At 42.0% G+C, this 22189-nt stretch overlaps 1 protein-coding gene across 2 annotated transcripts; it reads left to right on the top strand.

The window, feature by feature from the left end:
• The first annotated feature begins 12 nt into the window (after positions 1–12).
• ABCG8 (ATP binding cassette subfamily G member 8) lies at positions 13–13841 on the top strand. 2 transcript variants are annotated; one of them, XM_076335560.1, is made up of 13 exons: positions 13–63; positions 1480–1584; positions 2343–2499; positions 4502–4740; positions 5158–5290; positions 7012–7281; positions 9210–9375; positions 9465–9557; positions 10446–10645; positions 10772–10848; positions 12242–12509; positions 13068–13195; positions 13704–13841. In XM_076335560.1, exons 1-13 carry the CDS (start codon positions 13–15, stop codon positions 13839–13841), a joined length of 2025 nt encoding a protein of 674 aa, XP_076191675.1. The 2 variants fall into 2 exon arrangements, with proteins under 2 accessions (XP_076191675.1, XP_076191674.1); XM_076335559.1 differs by having other exon boundaries at positions 13–84.
• Positions 13842–22189: the final 8348 nt, after the last annotated feature.

The following is a 22189-nucleotide window of genomic DNA, read 5'->3' as shown; positions in this document are numbered from 1 at the left end:
TCCACTGCCAGCATGAAGGAAGCCACTGAAAATGTCTCTCTGGATGGTGTCGGCTGGAACCAGGTGGCACACGAGGGTTTGCCGGTGAGTGAGACCTGTGGGGAGCGGGGAGGGACCCGATGGGCTCAGCCATCCCGCAGCTACAGCGCTTGCCCGGGAGCTGGAAGAGGCAGGTGGCCAGCCTGCTGACCGGGCATTTTACAGGCAGTGAGCCCTTACCTCCTCCAGCTCTGAAATGGGGACCAGAAAGCATCCTCACCCCCCACAAGAGCACACTGGGGATGAGGCCGGTGCCATGCAAGCCGTGCTCAGATGCCACAGTGGTGGGGCTATGGGAGGGGATCTTCAAATACATGGATGAAGCAGAAAGTCCCTGCGCATGGCCTGGACTGGCTTTCCCAGGACATGCCTTTGGGCTGTAAAACTATCTCCCAATATTTGCTGAGGACCACCTGTTTTTTTTAAAAATTAAGTTCAATGTAAGCAAGAGCGCAGAGTGCTTTGGCAGCGGGGGCAGCTTGGAAGGCTTTAATGTGGCTTTTCAGGCTGCTTGGTGTCATGTTGCTTTCCACAGTGTATCTAGACTGAAAAGATTAATCAGCCTCGTTTGCTGTGAGGGTAGGAGGTGCACACAAAGATTGTGGTCACCATCTGCCAAAGATACCACAGCCATGGATAGGGTCCGCTACACAGGGAACAGGTACATTTGCCTTGGCTAGGGATACGTGTCTGACTCGTAGGAGAGGCACAAGGGTGTGGGAGAGATACGGCTGTCTGGAGTAAAAACTACAGGCATGCACACAGAATTAAACCCAAAGCCAGAAAGCTGCCTCAGCAAAAACATCTTAATTGCAACTATATGCAAAAGGTTAACCAAGCCAAGTAGAGACTCTTATTTTAACCGGTATCTGAGAACACTAAGTTCCAGTTGACAACCTGTGAATTTAAAAAACAAAAGAGGAGAAAAAGAGACCGTACTTGTTGTTGCACACCTACTCGTTCATAAAGCCTCCAAGTTAACGAGTCCCTGTGGAATTCAATAACGAGCATACTTCCAGCGAACCTTAATTTTTAGCTGTCATAACTTATGAATTTCAATATGCACCATTTTGATCCGGTAGGCTAACATTGCTGAAGCAGTACCTTTTTTCCTCAAAAATAGAAATAGAGTCCAATCTCTTTATAGTGGCATGACATTTATCTCCATTTTGAAAGTGATCCCATTTAAACGGAAAACAAATAGAAGAGCATAGCACAGCATGTTTGGCCCTCATACGTGCCGCTAGAACAAAGTACGTTTCACACTGATTAACAGATAACTCATTTCAACCTTTCAGACTTTAGCACTAGAGTAACTCATCAACAATTATATCCCATAAAATATATTTCCCTTTGTGCTTCGCCTTTTCTAAACTCAAATTTTAACAGCACTTTAGATATTGTGATTAACTATTGTAATTAACCTAATAACTTTTCCAGACCAAGGCCCAGGATACTATTTTTTGCTCTGAAGAAGATAACAGTCTGTATTTCACATACAGGGGAAAATCAAACGTTCTCGAGGTCAAAGAACTCAACTACCAGGTAAAGTTGTAAATTATATACCTCCCTTCAGCAGGGAGCATATCCAGCAAAGCCTGTTTCTATATGCAAGCCATTTTAAAAGCCAAACAAAGCTGAAGTTCACAACACAAAGTTGACACGACCGTTGCACAGTCAAATACACAGAAGTTTTGTGAGGAGAATCATGCTCTTGGCTGCAATATTGACAGCAGGCTAAACCCTCCACTGTAAATATATCTAGTAAAGCTAGGGGATAAGACAGGAGAAGAGGTCTGTTTCTAGGCTCTGTTTTTTCTCAGTCTTGAGCCAGATTATTCCTCTGAGGGCTGGTGCAGAAGGACTTTCAGTCCAGCTAGGGATGGTGGGAGTCCTTGCTGGCAAGAATGAGTATGCGGAAGGAGATGATGACTAACAAGGAGGATTTCAGGGAACCAGTGAAATTTTTCATCTCCCTTTGTGCCACCATGGCATCTGAAGTAGATTTCACAATTTTCAGTTTTGTGTAATTTCAAATTATATTAAAGATTTTAAACATTTAAAATTTCCAATAGCAATAAATTACCAAAGTAACAGAGGACAGAGATAGCTTTAGTGATTAACAGAATGAGAAGCAAGGCATGAAAACCATACTTGGCTGTAAAAGAACTTTCTTACGTGTATTTCTGAAGATTAACAATATTATTTTAACATATTCTCTGCTTGTAACATCATAACTTTGAAGGTATTTATTGCTAAGTAGTTTATTGTTTGAATTGAAGGGACTTGTTTCTTTCTGTTAGGTTAACATGGCATCCCAGATTCCCTGGTATGAAAACCTCGTGCAGATGAAAATGCCATGGACCTGGAAGTCGGATCCCCGTTCTCATGTGTCAATAATCCAGAATCTGAATTTAAAAGTCCAAAGCGGTCAGATGCTAGCTATTATAGGAAGCACTGGTAAGAGCAACCAAATTTCATGATTTGACTAACTCTCAGATAAAACGTACACAGCCAAGAGCAATACTCTGCAGTCTTTTGAATGGCAAAATCTAGTTGAGAAACAACTATTGGAAATGTGTCACTTAACTACATTCTTTAAAAAGTATGAGGAGTATGAGGAAAGAAAGTATGAGGAAACAAAGAATGATACGGGGGGGGGGGGGGGATTAAAATTTATTTTCAAAACCAATTTTGTTATGACTTGTACACATTTGCTGTTTTGTTTCCTGAAGTGTAGCGGGGTATTGTTGTAACTGTGGCCTGCAGTCCCAGCTCTGCTGGACGTGAATCGGCTTCATGGCTTAGATTCAAAACAGGCTAATTGCAGACCTTGCCCAGTAACACAGCGGACAAATGAGGCCAGACCCCGTAAGAAAGATGAGTGGCAACGTGCATAGCCATAAGCAGGAAGTCCCTTCAGATTGAAACAATTCTAACAGGATAAAATATCGCATTTGGATTAATTAAGAGAACCTTACGGAGAAGAAAAGACAGTTCCTCTTCTGTTTGGCTTTAAAATGGGTCTCTGCTTTCTCACATCTTTTTTTTTTTTTTCCTTTCATTTTCTGGTGGGACTAGTTTAATCTTCTCCAGGGTGAGGTTGACTAATGGAGAGATGGCCTTTACCCCATGCAGTTACTTGAGTCTAAGCTCATCCAGGGGGATAAGAAGTAGACACGTGACCCGTTAAACTGAAGTAAAAAGTACCCATACTTCGGAGGTAAAAACCCCCATGCTGTGTCTCCACTAGACTCTTACATCAGGTTAGCTCAGTGATTCAGTGAAGGTGCTCTCTCTCAAAGACAAGGCGTATTTGCCAAATAAGTTTTAACTTTATTTCTACAGTAGAGGTTTTTCTTCCTCGTTGCCATGGGAATTTTTTCTTAGCACGTATCCTTAATGTAACTGAAGTTGTACCTTAGACATCCTCCTGACAATAAAAGGAAAAGCTTGTGATGAAATAACATACTGAGTTATAGATACAGCGCCTTTGCAAGGTAACATACACCGAGCACAAACCCCTTTCAGCAAACTAGTCAAACTATTTTTAAAAGCTGTTTATCATCTATTTCATTAAATGCCTTAGTAAAATGGATTAAACTGCTGATGGGTTTCACATTGTCAATGGCAATCAATATGTCACTCTTAAATAGAGCAATACGTGGTTTACAGATGGATGGGTTTCTTTTTTAAAATGTATATATTAAGAAACATGCGTGGAGTTAATCTTTCAACAGGGAGACTAGAAATAAATGACATCTAATCATAATGAGAGAGCGCTGTGTGTTTACATACAGTATCATAGAGCAAAAAGGAAAAATTCATTTGCTATTTAATTCCAAATCAGGTTTTGTTTTCATTGTTTTACTTTCCTTACCTCTGAGTATGAGCCAGCTTTTCTCAATTATTTAAATGACTTTTTGGTCTTAAGTCATAATAATTTTTATTTCAATCACGATTAAGATTCTTATTGTCTGTATAACCATTCAGCGCCTTAGTCATTCAGCTGTTCCACCTGCCGTTTCTGAATTCACAATTCCCTCCACAAAGCAAGCTCTCGCCGAGCGTTTAGTTGCCAGCCCTGCAGCCGGCACAGGATACCACCTTTCACTTATGTTTCACAAGTGAAAGAGAGGTAACAAAAGGACAAAGAGATCTGGCTTCTTGAGTTCATGGAGCTATCCTCAACGCCCAGCTACCCAATTCTGTTGAGAAATGACAAAGGTTAAAGCCACGTACTCCATTCCAGAGGAGAGAGATTTCCTGAACATGAGCTTGTAGTCGGGTGTCAGCATTTTCTTTCAAGACCATTCTGCCTCTGCGGCTTTGGAAAAGCTTCAGGAGGGGTTGGGGAAAAGATGTTAGGGAACGAAAACTCCTATCCTCTGTCCGTGACTAAATCAACTTTTCAAAATAATGCCCTGGAAATTAATTTAATTTTCAGTTTTGATTTTTCTAGCTGGTGGAAAGACATCTTTGCTTGACGTGATAACTTGCCGGGATCATGGAGGCAAAATCAAGTCTGGTCAAGTCATGATCAATAACAAACCCAGCACTCCCCAGCTTGTTAAGAAATGCATCGCACACGTGCGGCAGGATGACCGACTGCTCCCCCACCTGACTGTCAGAGAAACGCTATTGTTCGTTGCCAAACTGCGCCTTCCAAAGTTTTTTTCAGACTCACAAAGGAAAAAAAGGGTAATTAAGCTGTTGGAAAAAAATAAAGTTGTCAAAAATGTGTCTGACAGGAATTATCCAAGAGATCCTCTGTGTTTGGAGTCAGAACAGCTAATCTGGCATTTTTTAATGTAGATTATGAATTATAAACCTTTTTCTTCTTTCAAGATAGAAACCAGCGATTGTTCCAAAGCTCATACAAAATGACAATCTAGAGAAAGCATTAGAGAGGCTGAAAGAAGAACTAAATTGCTGATCGCTGACCCTTTTTTAATGTTATCTCTAAAATCAAGATTTGTTTTCAAGTGTCTCTTGATCAGATAGCACTGAAATATCCAAATGAATTTTAACCACACTAATCATATTTTCAGCTTAATCTATGCACGAATGTGCATATAAACTCTTGCTTTATCTCTGTTACCCTTCGGATCCCCCCAGGTAGAAGACGTTATAGCAGAACTACGCTTGCGTCAGTGTGCAAACACCAGGGTAGGGAACGAGTACCTCCGCGGTGTTTCGGGAGGCGAGAGGCGGAGAGTGAGCATCGGTGTGCAGCTGCTCTGGAACCCGGGTGAGCAAAACCCTGACACCTTCCTCGTGCCCACCACAGACCACTGGGGGAAATGGGGCAGTAAATGAAGGTAGGAGCTTTCAGGGAAGAGTCATACACACAGTTGCCCCTGGGCAGCTTGAGGAGTTCATACTCAGGACACTTAGCAGGTCTCACACCACCCTCTGCCAGAGGTTACCTCTCCATGGCAAAGTTAGGCACAGTGACTGGGTGCTGGTCCATTTGCTTAAATTGAAATCAGTGCTGATCACAGATAATAATGTAATTATTACAGTAATAATTCTGTAAATGGAGCGGTTCAGGAGCCAGGCCACTTTCGCTTCTGTCACCTTTGCCAGTGGAGCAGCAGTGACAGAGCCAGGCAGAGCCCCCCGGGAGCCTTCACCCACCGCTCTCTAAAACCACCATCACGCAGGCTACTGCAAGTTGCCTGAAGTCACCCTCACAGCAGTGCTCTGGTTTGTGCATATCAGTATGAGGTTTGTTTTTTATCCGACTGCATGCCACAAGTTACTTTGGAAGGCTGCTGGGTTACTATAACATCGGGATTGTTTTCCTTTCCTCCAACCCAGCCCATTTACATGTGCAATGTTAACAGGGAAGGTCATTTTCTTGGCTGCATAGGCAGTCATTGTGGCCTTGTGCAACTCACTGACGTGGCTGGCTCGTGCCGCAGGTGAACTAGAAATTTCCATCATCTTCAGTTGAAGCAAAACATGAGGCTAAACCCGCAGCTGATTTTGCAGGATTGAATCCCCTATTCTGCTCTTATATATATATAGCAAAAGCACTAATAATCTTGGCTGAGCCTCTTGTTGAGCAAGATTTCCCATCAGCTCTTCCACTGGGAAATGGTTCTGAGAATTTTTTGCTTGTATAAAGTTATATTTTTGTAATTATGGGGAAAGCAGAAGTCTTTTTTTGTAAGAAGTGATGCTCAGGAATAGATGTGCTGGTACTGAAGTAAAAAAATAATTAGTTCTAGGAAAAATAAGTAAAGCTTTCATTACATTTCTAACACGCATTATACTCCTCACCACAAAACCCATGTCTGTGTACAGACATTGCCTTGCTCTGATTGAGGTCATTAAGTTCTATAATAACACAAAGACTGCAAAATAATAAAACTTTCAAGTTTGTAACAACCAGTTGCAAAACAAACAAAAAAATTCCAAACATATGCATATCTCTTAATATATATGTGCAAGTAGGTGCAAAATAGAGCATAGGTTGGGAGGAGGAGCTATCTAAATTAATACTGTGTGAGTATTTACACATTAATAACACAAGATGATTAAATATTGAGCATTTAGGTTAAAGTATTTCAGTAGGCAGGATACAAAACTTATACTATTGTATTAATTAATATTCATGTACCTGATATTTGTACAGGCAAAGTGCAAAAACTGCAGAGAAGAACGTAAAATTAATAAGGAACCCAAATCTGCATCCCAATGAAAAAATTAAAAAAAAAATTATTGTTTCCAGTGGGAGCAAGATAAGATTTAAAATAATTACTCTCGGTCATCACGTTCAGTAAGATAGTGCAAGAAATTGCCATTGTTGAATATTATGTGACGCTGGTATGAAATACGGACTTTGGACTTTAAAAAAGAAGGAATATATCTGCGCGGTTTCATGCACTAGCACCATTTCACTTAGAACATATTTTCCAAATCAAACATGCTGCTTTCCACAGCTAAACTCATTGTCTTTGGCAGGAATACTCATACTTGATGAACCCACATCTGGACTGGATAGTTTTACTGCACATAACCTTGTGATAACATTATCCAGACTGGCCAGAGGAAACAGATTAGTTCTTCTTTCACTTCATCAGCCCCGGTCAGATATCTTCCAACTGTTTGATTTAGTTCTTCTGATGACTTCTGGAGTCACTGTCTATTCTGGAACAGCTAGAGACATGGTCCCGTATTTCACAGAACTGGGCTATCCCTGCCCAAGGTACAGCAATCCTGCAGATTTCTATGGTTAGTATCAAGCACTGCCATAAAAAAGGTTACTGGAAATAATTTGCTTTCGTAAGTGTATCGGCTAACATTGATTTTTATTGACCATAACTGTCTTAGAAATGCCTTACAACTGACTCAAATCGATACTATAGCAAGTTCAGGTTTTAATAAGATCCTTATTTGTCAGTACAGGAAATGTAACAAAAACAAGAGGTATGGACAAAATCAATTTTAAATAATCCTCCTTTTAACTCTGCCAGGTGTAGCAACTCTTCCACATGTTTAGCACATTTATTCCCATGTTTTAGCTGGCTGAAACTTTTACCCTTACTGAGAAAGACATGGATGAGCTGATCAATTGCTTTCTGTAGCCAGTTCTCTGACTTCCGAATCAAGAAATGTGGGAAGCTAGTTTCCCAGGGTGAGGGATAACACACACCTGGAACAGTAAATGGGAAAGAGGAGTGCTGCCCAACAGAGCACATTGGAAGGGAGAAAAACCAAACCCAGAACAGCAATCCTTTTAGTCCTCTTCTCAAAGAAAGTTAACTACATGGTTCCAAATCCATTCCTCTTCTGTTTTTTGCAGCTCGCAAAGGGAATCTGGCCCTGTTAATCTGATGGCAGTAGTCTCTTACCACAGAGGTTGGTTCAGTTCCAGCCCTTAGGTCTTTGCACTCAAGTTGGCTAGGAAACCTTGTACGGACACCAGCCTCAATGCTCTGGAGTAACTTCTTCAGCTGTGCCTATATGGCAGGCGGTGTCAGCTCGTATCAGCTGTGCAGAGATAAACAGAAGTTAACCTCAGTGTCAAGCCCTGCAAAAAGACCTTTGTCACCACCTTGGTTCAGAGCAGTCCTCAGCCAAGCACAGCCTTGAGGAAGGCTTGCAGCACCCCCGTATGGGAATGGAGAATATGAGGCAATCCTGGGGAAACTTGTAGCCTGTAGTTACAGAGACAAACCCCTACGACATGGAGGCGGGGAGGAATTAGAAAGGGAGGTGGAAGATCATTTAGCGGTATGCACAGAGTCAGTACCCATAGGAAGAGAAGAGAAATATGGGCAGCGAGAAGGTGGAAATGGGACAGGATGGTAGAGGATGCCACAGCATGAAGGAGCACCTGACAGAAACACACAAATGCCGGCTGCATGTCTGATAGAGAAACAGGAGACCATGGCAGAAGGGAAGAGGTAGGGCAGGTTGCAACTCATTTCTGATGGACTCCTGCTGAAGAGTGGCTGAACAGAGATGATCAGCTCAATGTAAGGAGTTACAAAATGTGCAGCGATAGTTCTCTCAGAAAGCATCTGCAAAACGTCAGGTATTGTCACTCTGCACTGAAGGTCAGCATTGGAAAACACTATTAAAAGTTTAGATTTAAAAAAAAAATCATTTGGTTAAGGAAAAAAATAATGCTAAGTCAACTATGGTTGCTGCTACTATGTTGTCCTTGGATAATACTCTTCTTGGGCTTTCTCAGTATCAGGTAAAGTTTATGGCACCTCTCTAAGATACAAAAAGATGATAACTATCATTTTGCAGATGGAGAAAACACATGTGATTTAAGTCAAAGTCACATAGCAGATTGTAAAAGCCTACATGCCAGGAAGGAAATTCAGACTGTTTATTCTCAGCGCCCCTCTCAAGCCATTATTCAATTTAGAAAAATCTGAAATAGTAGTTTACAATATTATAATAAACAATTATGAAATCTCTCGGTGATTCATTGAATGACTAGATAAGAAACATCTCCCAAGACAAAATACGCATTAACAATCTGTTCTTCTCTAATTACCTAAAGTAACTTATAAATTTTGACCATTGTAGCTTAATGCATGCACACAGGTCGCACTGTCTGTTCACAATGAAATCTCTGATTCTAAACACATCATAAAGCTATCGCATCTGTAGCATATGGACTCATGTCAAATAATGTCTTGCAGTTGATTTGACCAGTATCGATAAACAGACCGCAGAAAAGGAGACGGAAAGCCGAAAAAGAGCAAACACTCTGGCCAACTTGTTCCTAGAAAAAGTCAAGGATTTTGATGATTTCTTATGGAAAGTTACTGAAGGAGATAACATTGTAACCACATTCAGCAAGCAAAGGTAAAGAAAAGAGTGCCATACAGCAGATCAGGAATAACAGCTACAGCCTGTGATAATTTCAGGTTTTTTTTCTCTTTTCTTTTGGGCAGGTCCCATTTAAATTCAGAAGAGGCTATCAACATGCCTTACTGTTCAAGTGATCAGTTACCAGGACTCTTAAAGCAGTTCACTATATTATTAAGGTAACCTTATCCCCAGCAATAAACAGTTATGTATCATGCCCATTTGTATTTTAAAGCATAAGAAAGAAGCACAAGATGAGAACTGAGCGTGTGCTGAAAGTGCAGAGCTAGTGCTAGGCCTGAGCAAGCCGTAGAGCAGAGGTGTTGCTATACCAGCTCAGCCCAGCCCCCTGAGCAGGACAGCAGCCAGATGTATGGCCCCCACTTTCTGCCCCAGGGCTCCTTCCAGACACAGTCACCTCCAGCTCACATCGCTGGGAGCCGGCGGCTTTAAGCAGCACAAGGAGCCTCCAGGTTGGGGAACGTGCGTCCCGGTTCTGGGTGCTGCCATCCTGATACCCATGCCGAATCGTGGTGACTCAACCCTCAGCAAGCCCGGGCAGCCACATGGTAGGCTCAGGCATTGCCATCCTCACGCCTCTGCCTCAGATTTGAAGCCAGGAGGCTTCACTGGTTATAGCCAGCATAGGTGAGTGTTGTAGTTGGGTCTCATGCTTGTGTACTCAAAAGAACTATGATCAACTGGTTTAATACATGTAAAACATCACTACCAGTAGCAGCTATTGTTAGCGTATGCTACAGGTCCTTAACAGAGAGACTTCTATAAGTGAAGTAATTGCTTCTGCGTCTCCGAAATCAGACTGTCCCATCCCCATTGCCTTCCTTCAAGCTTTCAGCATTTCAGACCTGAAATACTAGGCAGCTACAGACGCTCAATAGCTTCGGTTGGGTGAAATCCTTTACAGAAACCAACAGCCCAACTCCTGTCCTACTCAAAGTCAGCGAGTTCCACGAATTGATTGTAGCAGAGCGTTTGGGGCAACATATCTGAATGTAACCGGCATTAGTAAGTACTATACCTTATGGTCAATGTTGCTGTTTTCCTAGTCGTCAAGTCTCCAATGACTTCAGAGATCTTTCAACGTTATTAATCCATGGATTTGAGGCCCTCCTCATGTCATTATTAATTGGATTTTTGTACTATGGCCATGAGAAAACCAGACTGTCTATTCGTGACACAACAGCACTATTGTACATGTTAGGTGCACTAATCCCGTTCACAGTGATTTTGGATGTTATTGCGAAATGTAAGTGTCAGTTTTCTTGTAAATGTTGCAAGCGATCAAAATCAGAACATTCATAAATCAATGAAAAAATTATGCTTATTAATGCAACCCTAGGATGAAACCAACCTGTTTGTTCCTACCCTGCAGGTCACTCGGAAAGAGCTATGCTTTATCATGACTTGGAAGATGGAATGTACTCTGTTAGCCCGTACTTCTTTGCTAAGGTAATTGGTTTTGTTGCCAGGAAATACAAAGAGCCGGCTTTAACATTAAAAACCACAAACAAACCAAAGCCTTGTTGTATAAATGATCACATTCATATCGGACTTTGTTCTTGTGTGTCTGCCAGCTAAGGCTATCGTTCTTACTTCCTTGACATTAATGGATTAAACCTCACACTACTTTAGATCTGTTGCCATAAGTCATGGCTGAGATCCCACCCCAGAAAAGCCAAAGAATAATCTTCCACTGGGTTGTTTGGCCAGAATTTGAGAAATCTCAAACTCAGATTTGAGGGTTTACAGTTTTACATACCTGCATATTTCATTCGCTGAAGCATCTTTGAAAGGTTGATTACATGTCTTGATCTGTAAAACAGAATATTCGTATTAAATGCTAAAGCAAAGGTAAAACAGAAATGACAAAGTGCTAACTGTTTCCAGTAGTCGTTTGGGCCTATACTGGTCAGAGACAAACAATTGTATTAAGAGCCAGAGTTTCTGGAAATAAATTAGAACTTCTAAAAAATTACATTCTCTTTTTCACAAGGGTTTAGAATAATCCCTTCTTTGTGATGTTGCCACTGTTAGATGAGTTCTGCCTGCCATGGCATCTGTAATTTAGGTTTCCATTTCTGCACAAGATTTTAAATGCTTATTAGTGGTTGCCAGAGAAATATATTCTTTGCATTGTGTCACAAAGATTGCACATTATTCATAGAGAAATCGATGTACTTTGTTACAACCTTAGTATTAGAGGATAGTAGCAACCCTTTTCAGAAGAAATAATCGTAATACTCTCTATACATATCTTTAGATATTTGAGAAAATCCTAAGCATGGGGGTTTTTTTTTTCACAATAAATTGAGTAGTTACTAACTGGACTGCCTTTGGGACAAAGTGGGGAAGTGACCAACAGCCAAATTTGTCTCAAATTTGATCTCACACTATGTTCAACCAAATTTGGACAAAACATACAGTTGCAATGAGTCAGTAACAGTATTACTGTTACCAAGCGCACCAGCTCTCAGGGAAAGTGCCTTCAATTCTTAGAAGCTGCCAAAACTGTTACAAAACAAGACATCTAATCCACAACAAGAATCCTCTCATTTTAACAATTAGTTATAGGAATTGTCACAACTGGAGAAAAAATTAGTGAGGATTTCGATTTTTGTTGTGGATTGTTTTTGCATGTCACTGACAACACCTAACAGGGAGATGATTGCTTTTTAAGGGAGTATTTCCTGTAGTTTTTATAAACATTGTTTATAAAATGTTTATAAACATTTATAAATGTTTATAAAACATCTGTAAGTACATTGAGGTGCATCTCAGAAGGTTTTGTGATTATCGTTCAACTTATTTTTCTTTTTTTTTTTTTTTTTTTCTTCCTGAACAGATTTTCGGGGAGCTCCCGGAGCACTGCGCTTTCGTTATAATTTATGGGGTTCCCATCTACTGGCTGGCAAACCTCATTCCTGAACCAGAACATTTCCTGCTGAACTTCCTCTCGGTGTGGCTGGCTGTATATAGTGCCCGCGCGATGGCACTTTGGGTGGCAGCACTGCTGCCGACGTTACAGCTCTCAGCCTTCTTCGGCAACGTCCTTTTCACATCGTTCTACCTGAGCGGTGGTTTTGTGATAAGCCTGGAAAACCTCTGGACAGGTAAGACAAAGCTCCCACCATCCCTCTGAACTGAAACGTCGATGGTTTCCATTAGTGACTGGTTGTTGGGAGGCTGAACGTGTCCTGTGCAGGAAAACTCAGCTTTATTCCCACCTTTGCAATTATCTTTTTGGGTGGTGACAGTGGAGTCAGATCGTTCATTTTACATCAGTTTCTCCATGTGAAAATGAGGTAACAGTAAGTTTGGTCAAAAAAGCACTAGTGAGAGGCTCGATTCTTACACGGTTGCTAAATTTTTCAGTAAAAAGAATTATATCCAGCAAATGAAGACTGAGCTCCAGTGAGACTCAGTTGACAGCGGGAGTTTGATGGATATGGATATTGGCGCTCTCCTAATTTTCCATCTCCATGCAATAATATAAAGTATATCTGCCATTTTGTCCAATAATAAACTGTTATATGGTTACAGCCTCTCGTTGTCAAGAAATTAGACAAACCTGCTGTATTTGGCAGCAACACAGCAGTTTTTGAGGTCTCAAGTAAGTTTTGTGTATGTATATCAGTTTCTTTCTTTCTGCCATTTTTTTTTTTTTCCAGTTCCATTTTGGGTTTCTAAAATCTCTTTTCTCAGATGGAATTTTCAAGGCATGATGCAAATTCAGTTCACTGACCTCACATATGAAATGACTGTTGGAAATACTACATTTCAAATACCAGGGAAACTTGTAAGTCACTAATAAAAATTGTTACAAACATTTGATAACTAATTAGAATGCTGTTTATACGCCCATCATATTTAAGTAGACGTTGTAGGCCTCAAATTTGGCAAGCGCTAAATCAGTATGCGAAGTCATGCTACACTTGGTGTATTTTAAATTTGTCCCTACAGATGTCCCTGCAGCAGTCACTCCTTTTATCCCTTTCTTCTTAGTGGAGGAGAAAGAAAAAAAGAAAGAAAAGAAAAGAATAAAGGGCAACTATTTTCTACACAAGCCCCAACGACGCGCGTGCTGAAGTTGTTTGGAAGCTGAGCTGTGTTCTTCTGAAGTACCGCAGCCCCTAGCCATAGCGTAGCTGTAACCAGCTATCAAACCACCCTGAAAGTCCCATCCAGCTGGAAACCCAGGGAAAAGGCGGCAGGGGGCCAGGGAAGCTCACACGTAAAACACGCTTCACAGATCCAGCATGAAAATTGCGTGTCCGTTCCTAATTTTGCGTTGTCCGTGGTTACAGGTCACTCGGGCTCTGGACCTGGACTCCCACCCTCTCTACGTAAGCTATCTCGTCCTCGCTGGTATCGTTTGCGGTTTCCTGCTTCTATACTACTTATCGCTGAGGTTCATCAAGCAGAAATCAAGCCAAGACTGGTAACAGCAAGCCCCGCCGAGGAGGCGGCAGGTTACGGCGTCCCTTGCAAGAAAGCAGGGAAAGCCCGCGAGCTTCTTTTTGGTCACCCCCGCAGGGGGAGAGCGGGGACCCGCTGGGAGCGGCGGGTGACGCCAGCCCGGCTGGCCACGGGATGGCAGCAGAACACCAGGAGTGGGAAGGCAGGCTGGGCTCCTCCGCAGAACCTGCCTCAAACTGGGGCTTCAGCCTGGGGCTGGGGGTTGGGGGGTTGGGGGGGTGCCGTTTGTTTGTTTGACGTACAGTTTTTATAGGTGACGAGAGTTCTCCACGCCTGGAAATACTCTTGAGCTATAGGCCACTGATTTAAAAGGACCCATCCCACTTAGTAATAGCTGATGTTTTAGCCCATACTGTTTGAACGTGTAGCGATCACGTACTTAATCCGGGGAGCAGAGAGAGACGTGGGATCAGCACAGGCAAAACACCACTTTCTGTAGCATGTGTAACATTCAGCACTCGTAAGAACAGCGTAGAGGCAAGCAACGCAGAAGATTTCGCTGATGCTTCAGGAGAACATGCAAGGATGGAAGAGACAACTGTTAACAATTCTGTGTTGTTTCTACTTGCTTATGCATTTTAAGGCTTTGCCTTTGTGTTCCAGTTAGAGGCTGTTGGTGCCCAAAATGGGTATTTTCTCACTGTACAGACGATTTCTTGTAACGAATAATTTTAGCTTACCTTCCTGGATTTATTTCTACAGTATAAATACATACCAATTGATTGTTATTAATCACATCTTTCTCCACGGCAATACACATCGCAGCAATTTGCCAAGTTTGGTTCCTAAGATTCACGGGTAGAAAATACCAAACCTGCCCCTCCAGTAATTAAAACTCTAATGGTGCAATCTATGAAATGCTTGTAATCGTGCACCTAGTTATGCTCAGCCATAAGACACAAATGCTCAGAAAATGAGTAACAGTAAACAAATGGCTGTAATTCACACACAGTCATGGTAAGGGCGTGTGCAAGTCGGGTGTACAGTTGTTGCGAGCATTTTATGAGATTAGCTTGCTTGATTTTAAATGTTTGGATGCATCTCTCTGTGCTTACACACAGAGACCCAAAGCACATCGTCTACTCTACTTTCATTTACATGTTGCACACAGTGGAAAACTCCTAGTGTAATTGGCTATAATGCCCCGGATACTGTTATAGAAACCCTTTTTTTTTTTTTTTTTAAAGAAGTAAGAATGAAAGAACATCAATATTTATTATTTTATTTGGCAATTAGGGCTGCCACATTACTTTCCACAGGTTCCACGTGGTAATAAATTCCCAGGAAGACCCTAGTCTAATGATGTTAAGCAGGTCTGATAAAATAACAGCTTCAGCCCCAGGCAGCAGTAGGAATCCAAAACACTCCAAGGTTTTTCTAAGGTGAATTCCACCATTTCTTTCTGGTTCTGCTGCATTTGATTTAAAAAAAAAACCAACCAAAAAAAACCCCCCCACTTGATCTGATCCTAGTGCCATTTTGAAATTATCAGATTTTCATTGCCTTTTAATGGCAAAGCCAATTCTTTCAGTCCAATTCAGCATCATTAAATTGTCAGAATAGCAGCTTCCTGTTTGATTCTTAATTATTCCTTTTTATTATATTTAAGACACTTAATTTTTTTTACAGTGGTTTACTCTTCTTTGTAATGATCTGTTGTGATTAGAATCTCTTTTCTATTACACTGAAGTTTTAAGGGTATATATTGGTACTTCTAGTCTAAACCTCTATTTTCAAGGTATTTAGAGGATTAAATTCTAGGCTGACTCTCTGTTGTGAATTCACCTTGATGTTTAATAAAAAAAAGGAGAGACACAATGGGAGAAATTAAAGACGTAAGGGACAGCTCTGAATTTCAGGGGCATATTGTCACGCACAGAAATCTTCAGGCATCTAGATAAGAATATACCATAGCCTTAACTTTGAATTTCCTTCCTTTTGTGAAATTAGTCAGGCTGCTGACATTACTTAAACAGCCTTTTTCAATTTAAAATTCCACCCTCTTAACATTATGCAGCAGGACCAAACGGTGTGAGTGTTTCAGAGGTGGTGTTATGACAAGGGTAGATGTATACATAATGGGGACTTGAGCGGTGAGCCTAGGAACAGCCATCGTATGGAGTGTAGGAAGAGCTATCATAGGATGTGGCCAGGCCTGTGTTTACAGAGAAAAAGCTCATATTCTATATACTACAATTACATGAGCGCACTGCCTATGATCGTATCTTGTTTCCTTGATGCCTAGAGATGGGGAATATAGGCTGTGATTATTGTTACAGGCTTTAGCAATAAGAAGATAGGAGCCTTGAAATACCAGCAATTAGCGTTCGTGCCTAACAATAGCATGCTGTGGGGCTGTGTACAGAGAAGAGCACGGCGAAGAGTGGGTGGATGACACACAGCCTGCCCCACTCGCACCACCGGGAGCTGAAAAATAGTACGAGTTTGGGGGAATTACGCACCTCTCAGCCAGTGAGGGTCACGCTGTATGCTTTGGCCTCTACCTTCGTGTCAGTTTTGTGCGGAAAAGGTTTCACACTTCCACAGCGGAGCTGCTGCTGCAAAAACAAGTGGTTAGCGAGGGAATAGAAATCTTCCCGGGAGTTCTAACCAAGGCTAAATGTCATAATTTAGTTTCAGCACAGCTTTGCTTTCCAAGTTTCAGAGTAGCCGTTCCCTTTCCCTAGACTCCCCTGTGTCAGCAGCAGCTCGGTGTGCTCTCCTGCCCGCGCTCCCTCTATCAGTACAACCGAAGTTACAGCAGCCCGCAACAATCTCGACAGAGACTAAAGGTCACGAGCAAGACACTGCGCAAAACTCATCGTACTGTCCTTTCCACACACGGCAACGTTTAGTTTGTTACGGACTTAAGCACTGCGGTAAGGCAGATCTGCCATTCCAGCAGAGCACTGCCGGCCTGTCCGACAACGCCGCCGTCCCAAGGATTCACCCGCTACCATCTTTGCTCTCCCTGGCCAGGTTCGGAAAAAGATCTCCTCAGCTGTAAGTCATGGTCCCTGCTACTGCAGGCAACCATGTCAGTGCAAAACTGATTTTGAACAGGCACCACGTTTAATCAGTTGCAGAGTTTCCAAGCTGTTTTGCCCCACCGCTGTTTGAGCTGCCCGGTGCAACAGGCTACGGGGCTTCAGTCTGCATACACATCGAATTTGGGAATGGGAACATCAGATACAAGCAACAACGGTATTTGTAAGGAAAAACCACCAAATTCGGAATAAAAAAAATCTGCGTTGGTTACGTGGATACTATAAAGTACCGTGTGGACAACAGAACGGTGTGTTGTTACATACCTCTATGCAGTAGAGGTGGTGTCTTCTGTAAAGAAACAGGTAAGAAAAATTTGCCCTTATTACTTGAAGTATTTAAGACAGGGAGAGGTGGGAAGTTCTTCCCCAACCTCCACTCCAAGTTTATGCAGTCTCTCCACTTGGCAAAAGAGACAAACTTTTTTAGCACTGGAAAATGGATTACAGAAACCCTGCTTTGCATATCGGCTCGTGGGTAGTGGCAGTCCTCCAAAATACTTTTAACTCGTCGTTTGGAAAGGACTGGCTTTCACTCTGGCTAAGCTAAATTAATAAGTAGCTGTTGAAAGTTGCATCCCATATTTGTTCACTGCAAAATGCATTCAGAAATGCTAAATCAGTAACAAGTATCAATAGCCATCCCTTTTCATTAAAAACCCCCACGAAATTCCTCTAAAAAACCCCCCAAACCACCACAGGCAATATGCAACACAAGGAGACTCTGTGGGTAAGAAGTTACAGGTGTCGGTACATCCACTTGTACCAGAAATAACGAACCTTTCGGGTTTTAGCCACAATGATGAATTTTAATGGCAGTAGACAAGAAACAGTGTACATGGAGCTCTGTGACATGCTGCTGCTTTTTTTTTTTTTAAATGCTCTGAGAGCCAAGACAAGCCCTTCATATGTTAGCAGCTATTAATTAAGGCAACAATGTTTAAGCAGTGGGTTGAGGTAATTTTAAAACCGCTTAACCCTTTTAAGAACTGATGAGCTTTAAAAAGCATATATATATATATATATATATATATAATGTGCGTGTATGTAGAGGTATCTGCATGAATAGATTACATACGTATGTATATAGACACACAACTGTAATGCCTATGATAGCTCACAATTTTTTTTCAGGGAATATTTAAAAAGCAATTCAGATCCATAATTTATAAAAGTGCTGTTGCCAATTTATAGAATTAATTATAAAACTGTCTGTTGATGTTTATTTTGTCATTAAATCAAACTCACGTTTACTCTGAATTGCAAATTTTGTTGGCGTTATTTTCCTTTCATGGTCACAATTTGATACTTTCAATGCTTCCAGTGCTAAGAAACGGCAACTTAACAGACCCCCTCAACCTTCACATCATGGCTCCGGAACCAGCAACTCCCATCAACACCGCATTTGGATCTTTTGCTCCTTTTTAAGCATCTAATCAGATTTTGCTAAGATTCCTAGCATATCTCAGTACTGTTTCTGCCCCAGTTTAAATTTTTCACGTTTAACAAGTGGGTTTAGAGGCATAAATGTTAAAGTACTGGCCAGAACCCATATGGTGAGTACACAAAGAGCGCCACTTGCCTCAAAAATAATTTGTATTTTGTACACAAGCAAATTAGCCCACAAGGTAGTCATCTACTGCTTCAGTACTGGATTTTCAAGCAAATGTGTAGCAATTGGAAATCGATGAACATTCACAAGTAGTCAAAAACAAAACGTACCGAGCCTCGCGATGATATACAACCGTACTAGTTAACAGTTAACATCATCATTCTTCAAGACAGTACCACCTTTGCTCACTGTCATTTACTGGGGGCTGGGGGAAGAGTTTAGAAAACAGCAACAGAAACTTTTTTAAAATAAAAGAGACTTCATGTTTCACCGAGAAAGTCAGAAGAAAAATAAAAAAGTAGCCCCTCTGCTATGCCAGTCCAGCCTCCACCAGCAGCTCCTCCCTGACACAAGTGAACATCTTCCTTCTCATGGTGCAAGTCACGATGCTGAGAAGAGTGCCCTAAAAGAACTATTATCTTAATGATTGCTTTTCAGCAAACACCCAAATCTTCTACTACTCTTAGTTAAAAATAGCTAATCACCTTGCGGCAGTGCTTCAACTAATTGTAGAAAGGCACAAAGCCAAAGCATGGAGTTCCAAACCAGGCAACAACAAAATGTGCTGCACAGACAGAAAGCTTTGAAAAGCGGGACGTGTGCTGCCCTACTTAGCTGCCTCCAGCTGCAGGATGTTACCTTACACAAGGCAGTCCTTAGATTCCCAGGTGGGTGAGTCGGAGGTCAAACCTGTGGTAGCCATCGCCCCAAGAGACTCTGACCTCCGCTGAGAAAGGCAGAGCGCCAACAACTTTTTTTGCTCTTTTAGCATCCCCTTAATACAATCATTTCATGAGCTTTTTGGCATGTAATTCCTAGCAATACAGGCACGAGTTGCCAACCCCCACAGAGCTGCAGGGGCATTTCAGGCCAGCGAGAACAGTTAAGAAGCTGGCACCCTCCCACCACTCCTGCAGCAATCCTGCGCACAGCGGCTCCGGCTGTTCCCATCACATGCTGTACCTGCTTTCCTGCCTTCCCCCGGTACCCACAACTCCTACTAGTAATCGTGTAAAAAAGGCATTTTGTCCAAGTGTTATTGTTACCTAGAAAAGCGCGCTGTCTGGTTACAGCAGAGCTCACCACTGTCAAACGCTTTGGACGCGCTTGCTTCAGGTTTGTCCCTTCTAAAAGCAAGACAAGAGAAAGGTGAATGAATATTTAGCTTCATATACTTCACAGGGCATTTCTCAGTGCCCTTGTATTAGAAAAAAGCCTTGCAGCTCTGTAGTACGCTCAGTGCCAGGCGCGTGATAAATTTCCACTGGAGAAAACTCTTGTACATGACTGACAATAGTAAAGCCACAAATTACCGTAATTTTATGCCCCCTGCAGCTAGTGGTATAAAACACAGTTTTCAACCTTGTTTTTACTTGCTGAATTTAGACAAATTTACAACGTTATTGATGTCAGTGAGAAAGACACTCAAATGCAGAAATTGTATTCCTGGGTATAAAAACAATTGGAGCACAGTGGTTTATATGTACTATAGATGATGAAAAATATGGCTGTCATTAAAATGATAAAAAAAGATGGAAAAAGAAAGGGTGGGTTTGGTTTGTTTTTTTTTTTTAAATATATATATTTATTTATTTTCAGCTATTGCGCTTGATCAGGGTTTTTTCCTCCTCCTTGGAACGCTGAACGGTTAACCAGATGCGACACGTGATAGTACTAGCTCTCTCATTTTGAACATTAGTGTTTGAAATACAGGCTGAGTCAACAAAATCATGAAGGAAAGCAAAAACCTTGTTTAAGCAAAGTCTACGGACATATGGCTCCTAATGGATTTTCCAATAAGTGTACGCTTTCTATCATATTTCCAATTTTTAGAGTGTAATTTTATTTACAAAGGGTTCCGAGGGCCCTAAAATGGACAACTGCTAGAGACGATCAAGATTTACAGTTGAGCTAACCTTCACACATGAGCTGTTCAAGCTAAACTAATCAGAAGGAAATCCCAGGGAACTCTGCAAGTGACAAGGGCAACCGCTCGATTTATTTTTGGTTTAGGCAGAAAGTTTTTCGGAGTACGGCTAGGTAGCGGGCTCAGCAACCTAACACAGTTGCTTCGGTTGGAGCCTCACCTCAGGCTGCAACTTCCGTATCGGAGCACGCAAAGAAATCGTAACAGCCCCAATGCTAAACACTGTCCCGTATTCAGACTCATGTTTAGAAGCCCCCTAAATTACACTAATAACACACTTGTTCCTACAGCTGCTTTTGAATTTGAGAAGCGTGAGGTTTAAGAGGCTGCTGCTGGGACAAACTTCCTTTGGGATTTTTGGCACATGATGATGCTCCTGTTTCTTCAGTAACCCAGCTGTAATTACAGGACATGATGACTCCCCATGGTGGAAAGGCATGAGAGGACCAGGCTTGGCTCTGCAGCTCTGATCAGTCCTTCACAGCTTCTTCATTCATTGAGCTGGGCTTAGCAGCCAACTCACCCTTAGCAGCCCTTGCTGCTGCCGCTGCTTTCTTCTCCAGTGAACCTCAAGGAGAAGCGGTTGAGGAGGAGACAGTGGGAGCCATAAGAACGGCAAAGATCCACGCTGAAGCTGCTAGCTTTGTCTTTTTACTGCCACCCACGATACCAACTCTCATCCTTCCCACCTAGGTATTTTCCCAATACTTCCAATCCCTTCAGAGTTCCTCTGCGGCGATCCTGTATTTTGACAGCCACTCTTCACAGCTCCTCTCTCCCATAAATAAAAATCCAGCACCCAGCAAAACGGCCTTTCAGAGCCTTCTTCGACAGCCTCGAAGGAGGTTGGCCAGGCCAACCTCATCCTGTCCACACCCCCCTGCTTTCCCTCCAGCCCAAACTGTTTTCTGTCTACAAGTCCACCCTCCTCTCCTCCCCTGAAGATTAATCTCCGCTATCTACAACTCTTCCTGTAACTCCACTTTTCAGATTTGCCCTGGTCTCACGGACTATGTGAAGAACAGCAGACGCAAACTACTTGCAAAACCAAGAATTAAATTTGCTGCTAGTTTTCAAGACTCATCACTTTCACTGTGAGACACCGAGGTTCGTTGCTTTCTGAACCTTGAGTTCGTTGGCACTTACAGCTGAGTGAAATAACTACGAGAAACACAGAAGTACAGAGGTTTGGAGCTATCACTGCAGACAATAGCAATTCTACAGATATCACTGCTTTATCATGGTGTTATAAGGGTAATCTCATGAGAAACTGTGAAGCATTAGCCAACTGTAATACAGAGGCTTAAGAGTATCGGAGAGAAACCTTGCATTAAGAGCTTTATCTGAAAGCAGATCAATGTGGAAGCCCCGTCTATAGCAGGCACTGCATAAGACAGTTTCTATTCTCTCATTTTCTTAATTACGGGAAACAGTAGAGAAAACTCAAACCTCAAACTTCCACATCTGCTCTTATTTCCAGACCTAATGGGAAACCCAGAACTTTGCTCCTGTAGCTGAGGATCTGCACGCCCGTACTCAGAAAGATGCCCTTGGATTACATTACAGCCTCGGTTGGAGCCACTAGCTTAAAAGGATATTGGGTTTCCTCCGATTATTGATTCACAGAAGTACTGGCAAACCACCAGAGGCTGCAGCCATTCTGGAAAGGAAGTATCTTTTTGCAGTTTACTTTACACAGAAATTATGAGAATGATTTTAAGAAATGCAGAG

The sequence above is a fragment of the Aptenodytes patagonicus genome, chromosome 3 (assembly GCF_965638725.1).
Source record: "Aptenodytes patagonicus chromosome 3, bAptPat1.pri.cur, whole genome shotgun sequence".
Classification (NCBI taxonomy): Eukaryota; Metazoa; Chordata; class Aves; order Sphenisciformes; family Spheniscidae; genus Aptenodytes; species Aptenodytes patagonicus.
Note: the sequence above shows the minus strand (reverse complement) of the source record. Positions and strands in the feature narration are given on the sequence as shown.

Coding starts and splice junctions, on each gene's coding strand:
- ABCG8 (XM_076335559.1), top strand. CDS start 13: ATGAAGGAAGCCACTGAAAATGTCTCTCTGGATGGTGTCGGCTGGAAC. Junction 1,585..2,342: donor TCAAAGAACTCAACTACCAG/GTAAAGTTGTAA, acceptor TCTTTCTGTTAG/GTTAACATGGCATCCCAGAT. Junction 7,282..9,209: donor CAATCCTGCAGATTTCTATG/GTTAGTATCAAG, acceptor AATGTCTTGCAG/TTGATTTGACCAGTATCGAT.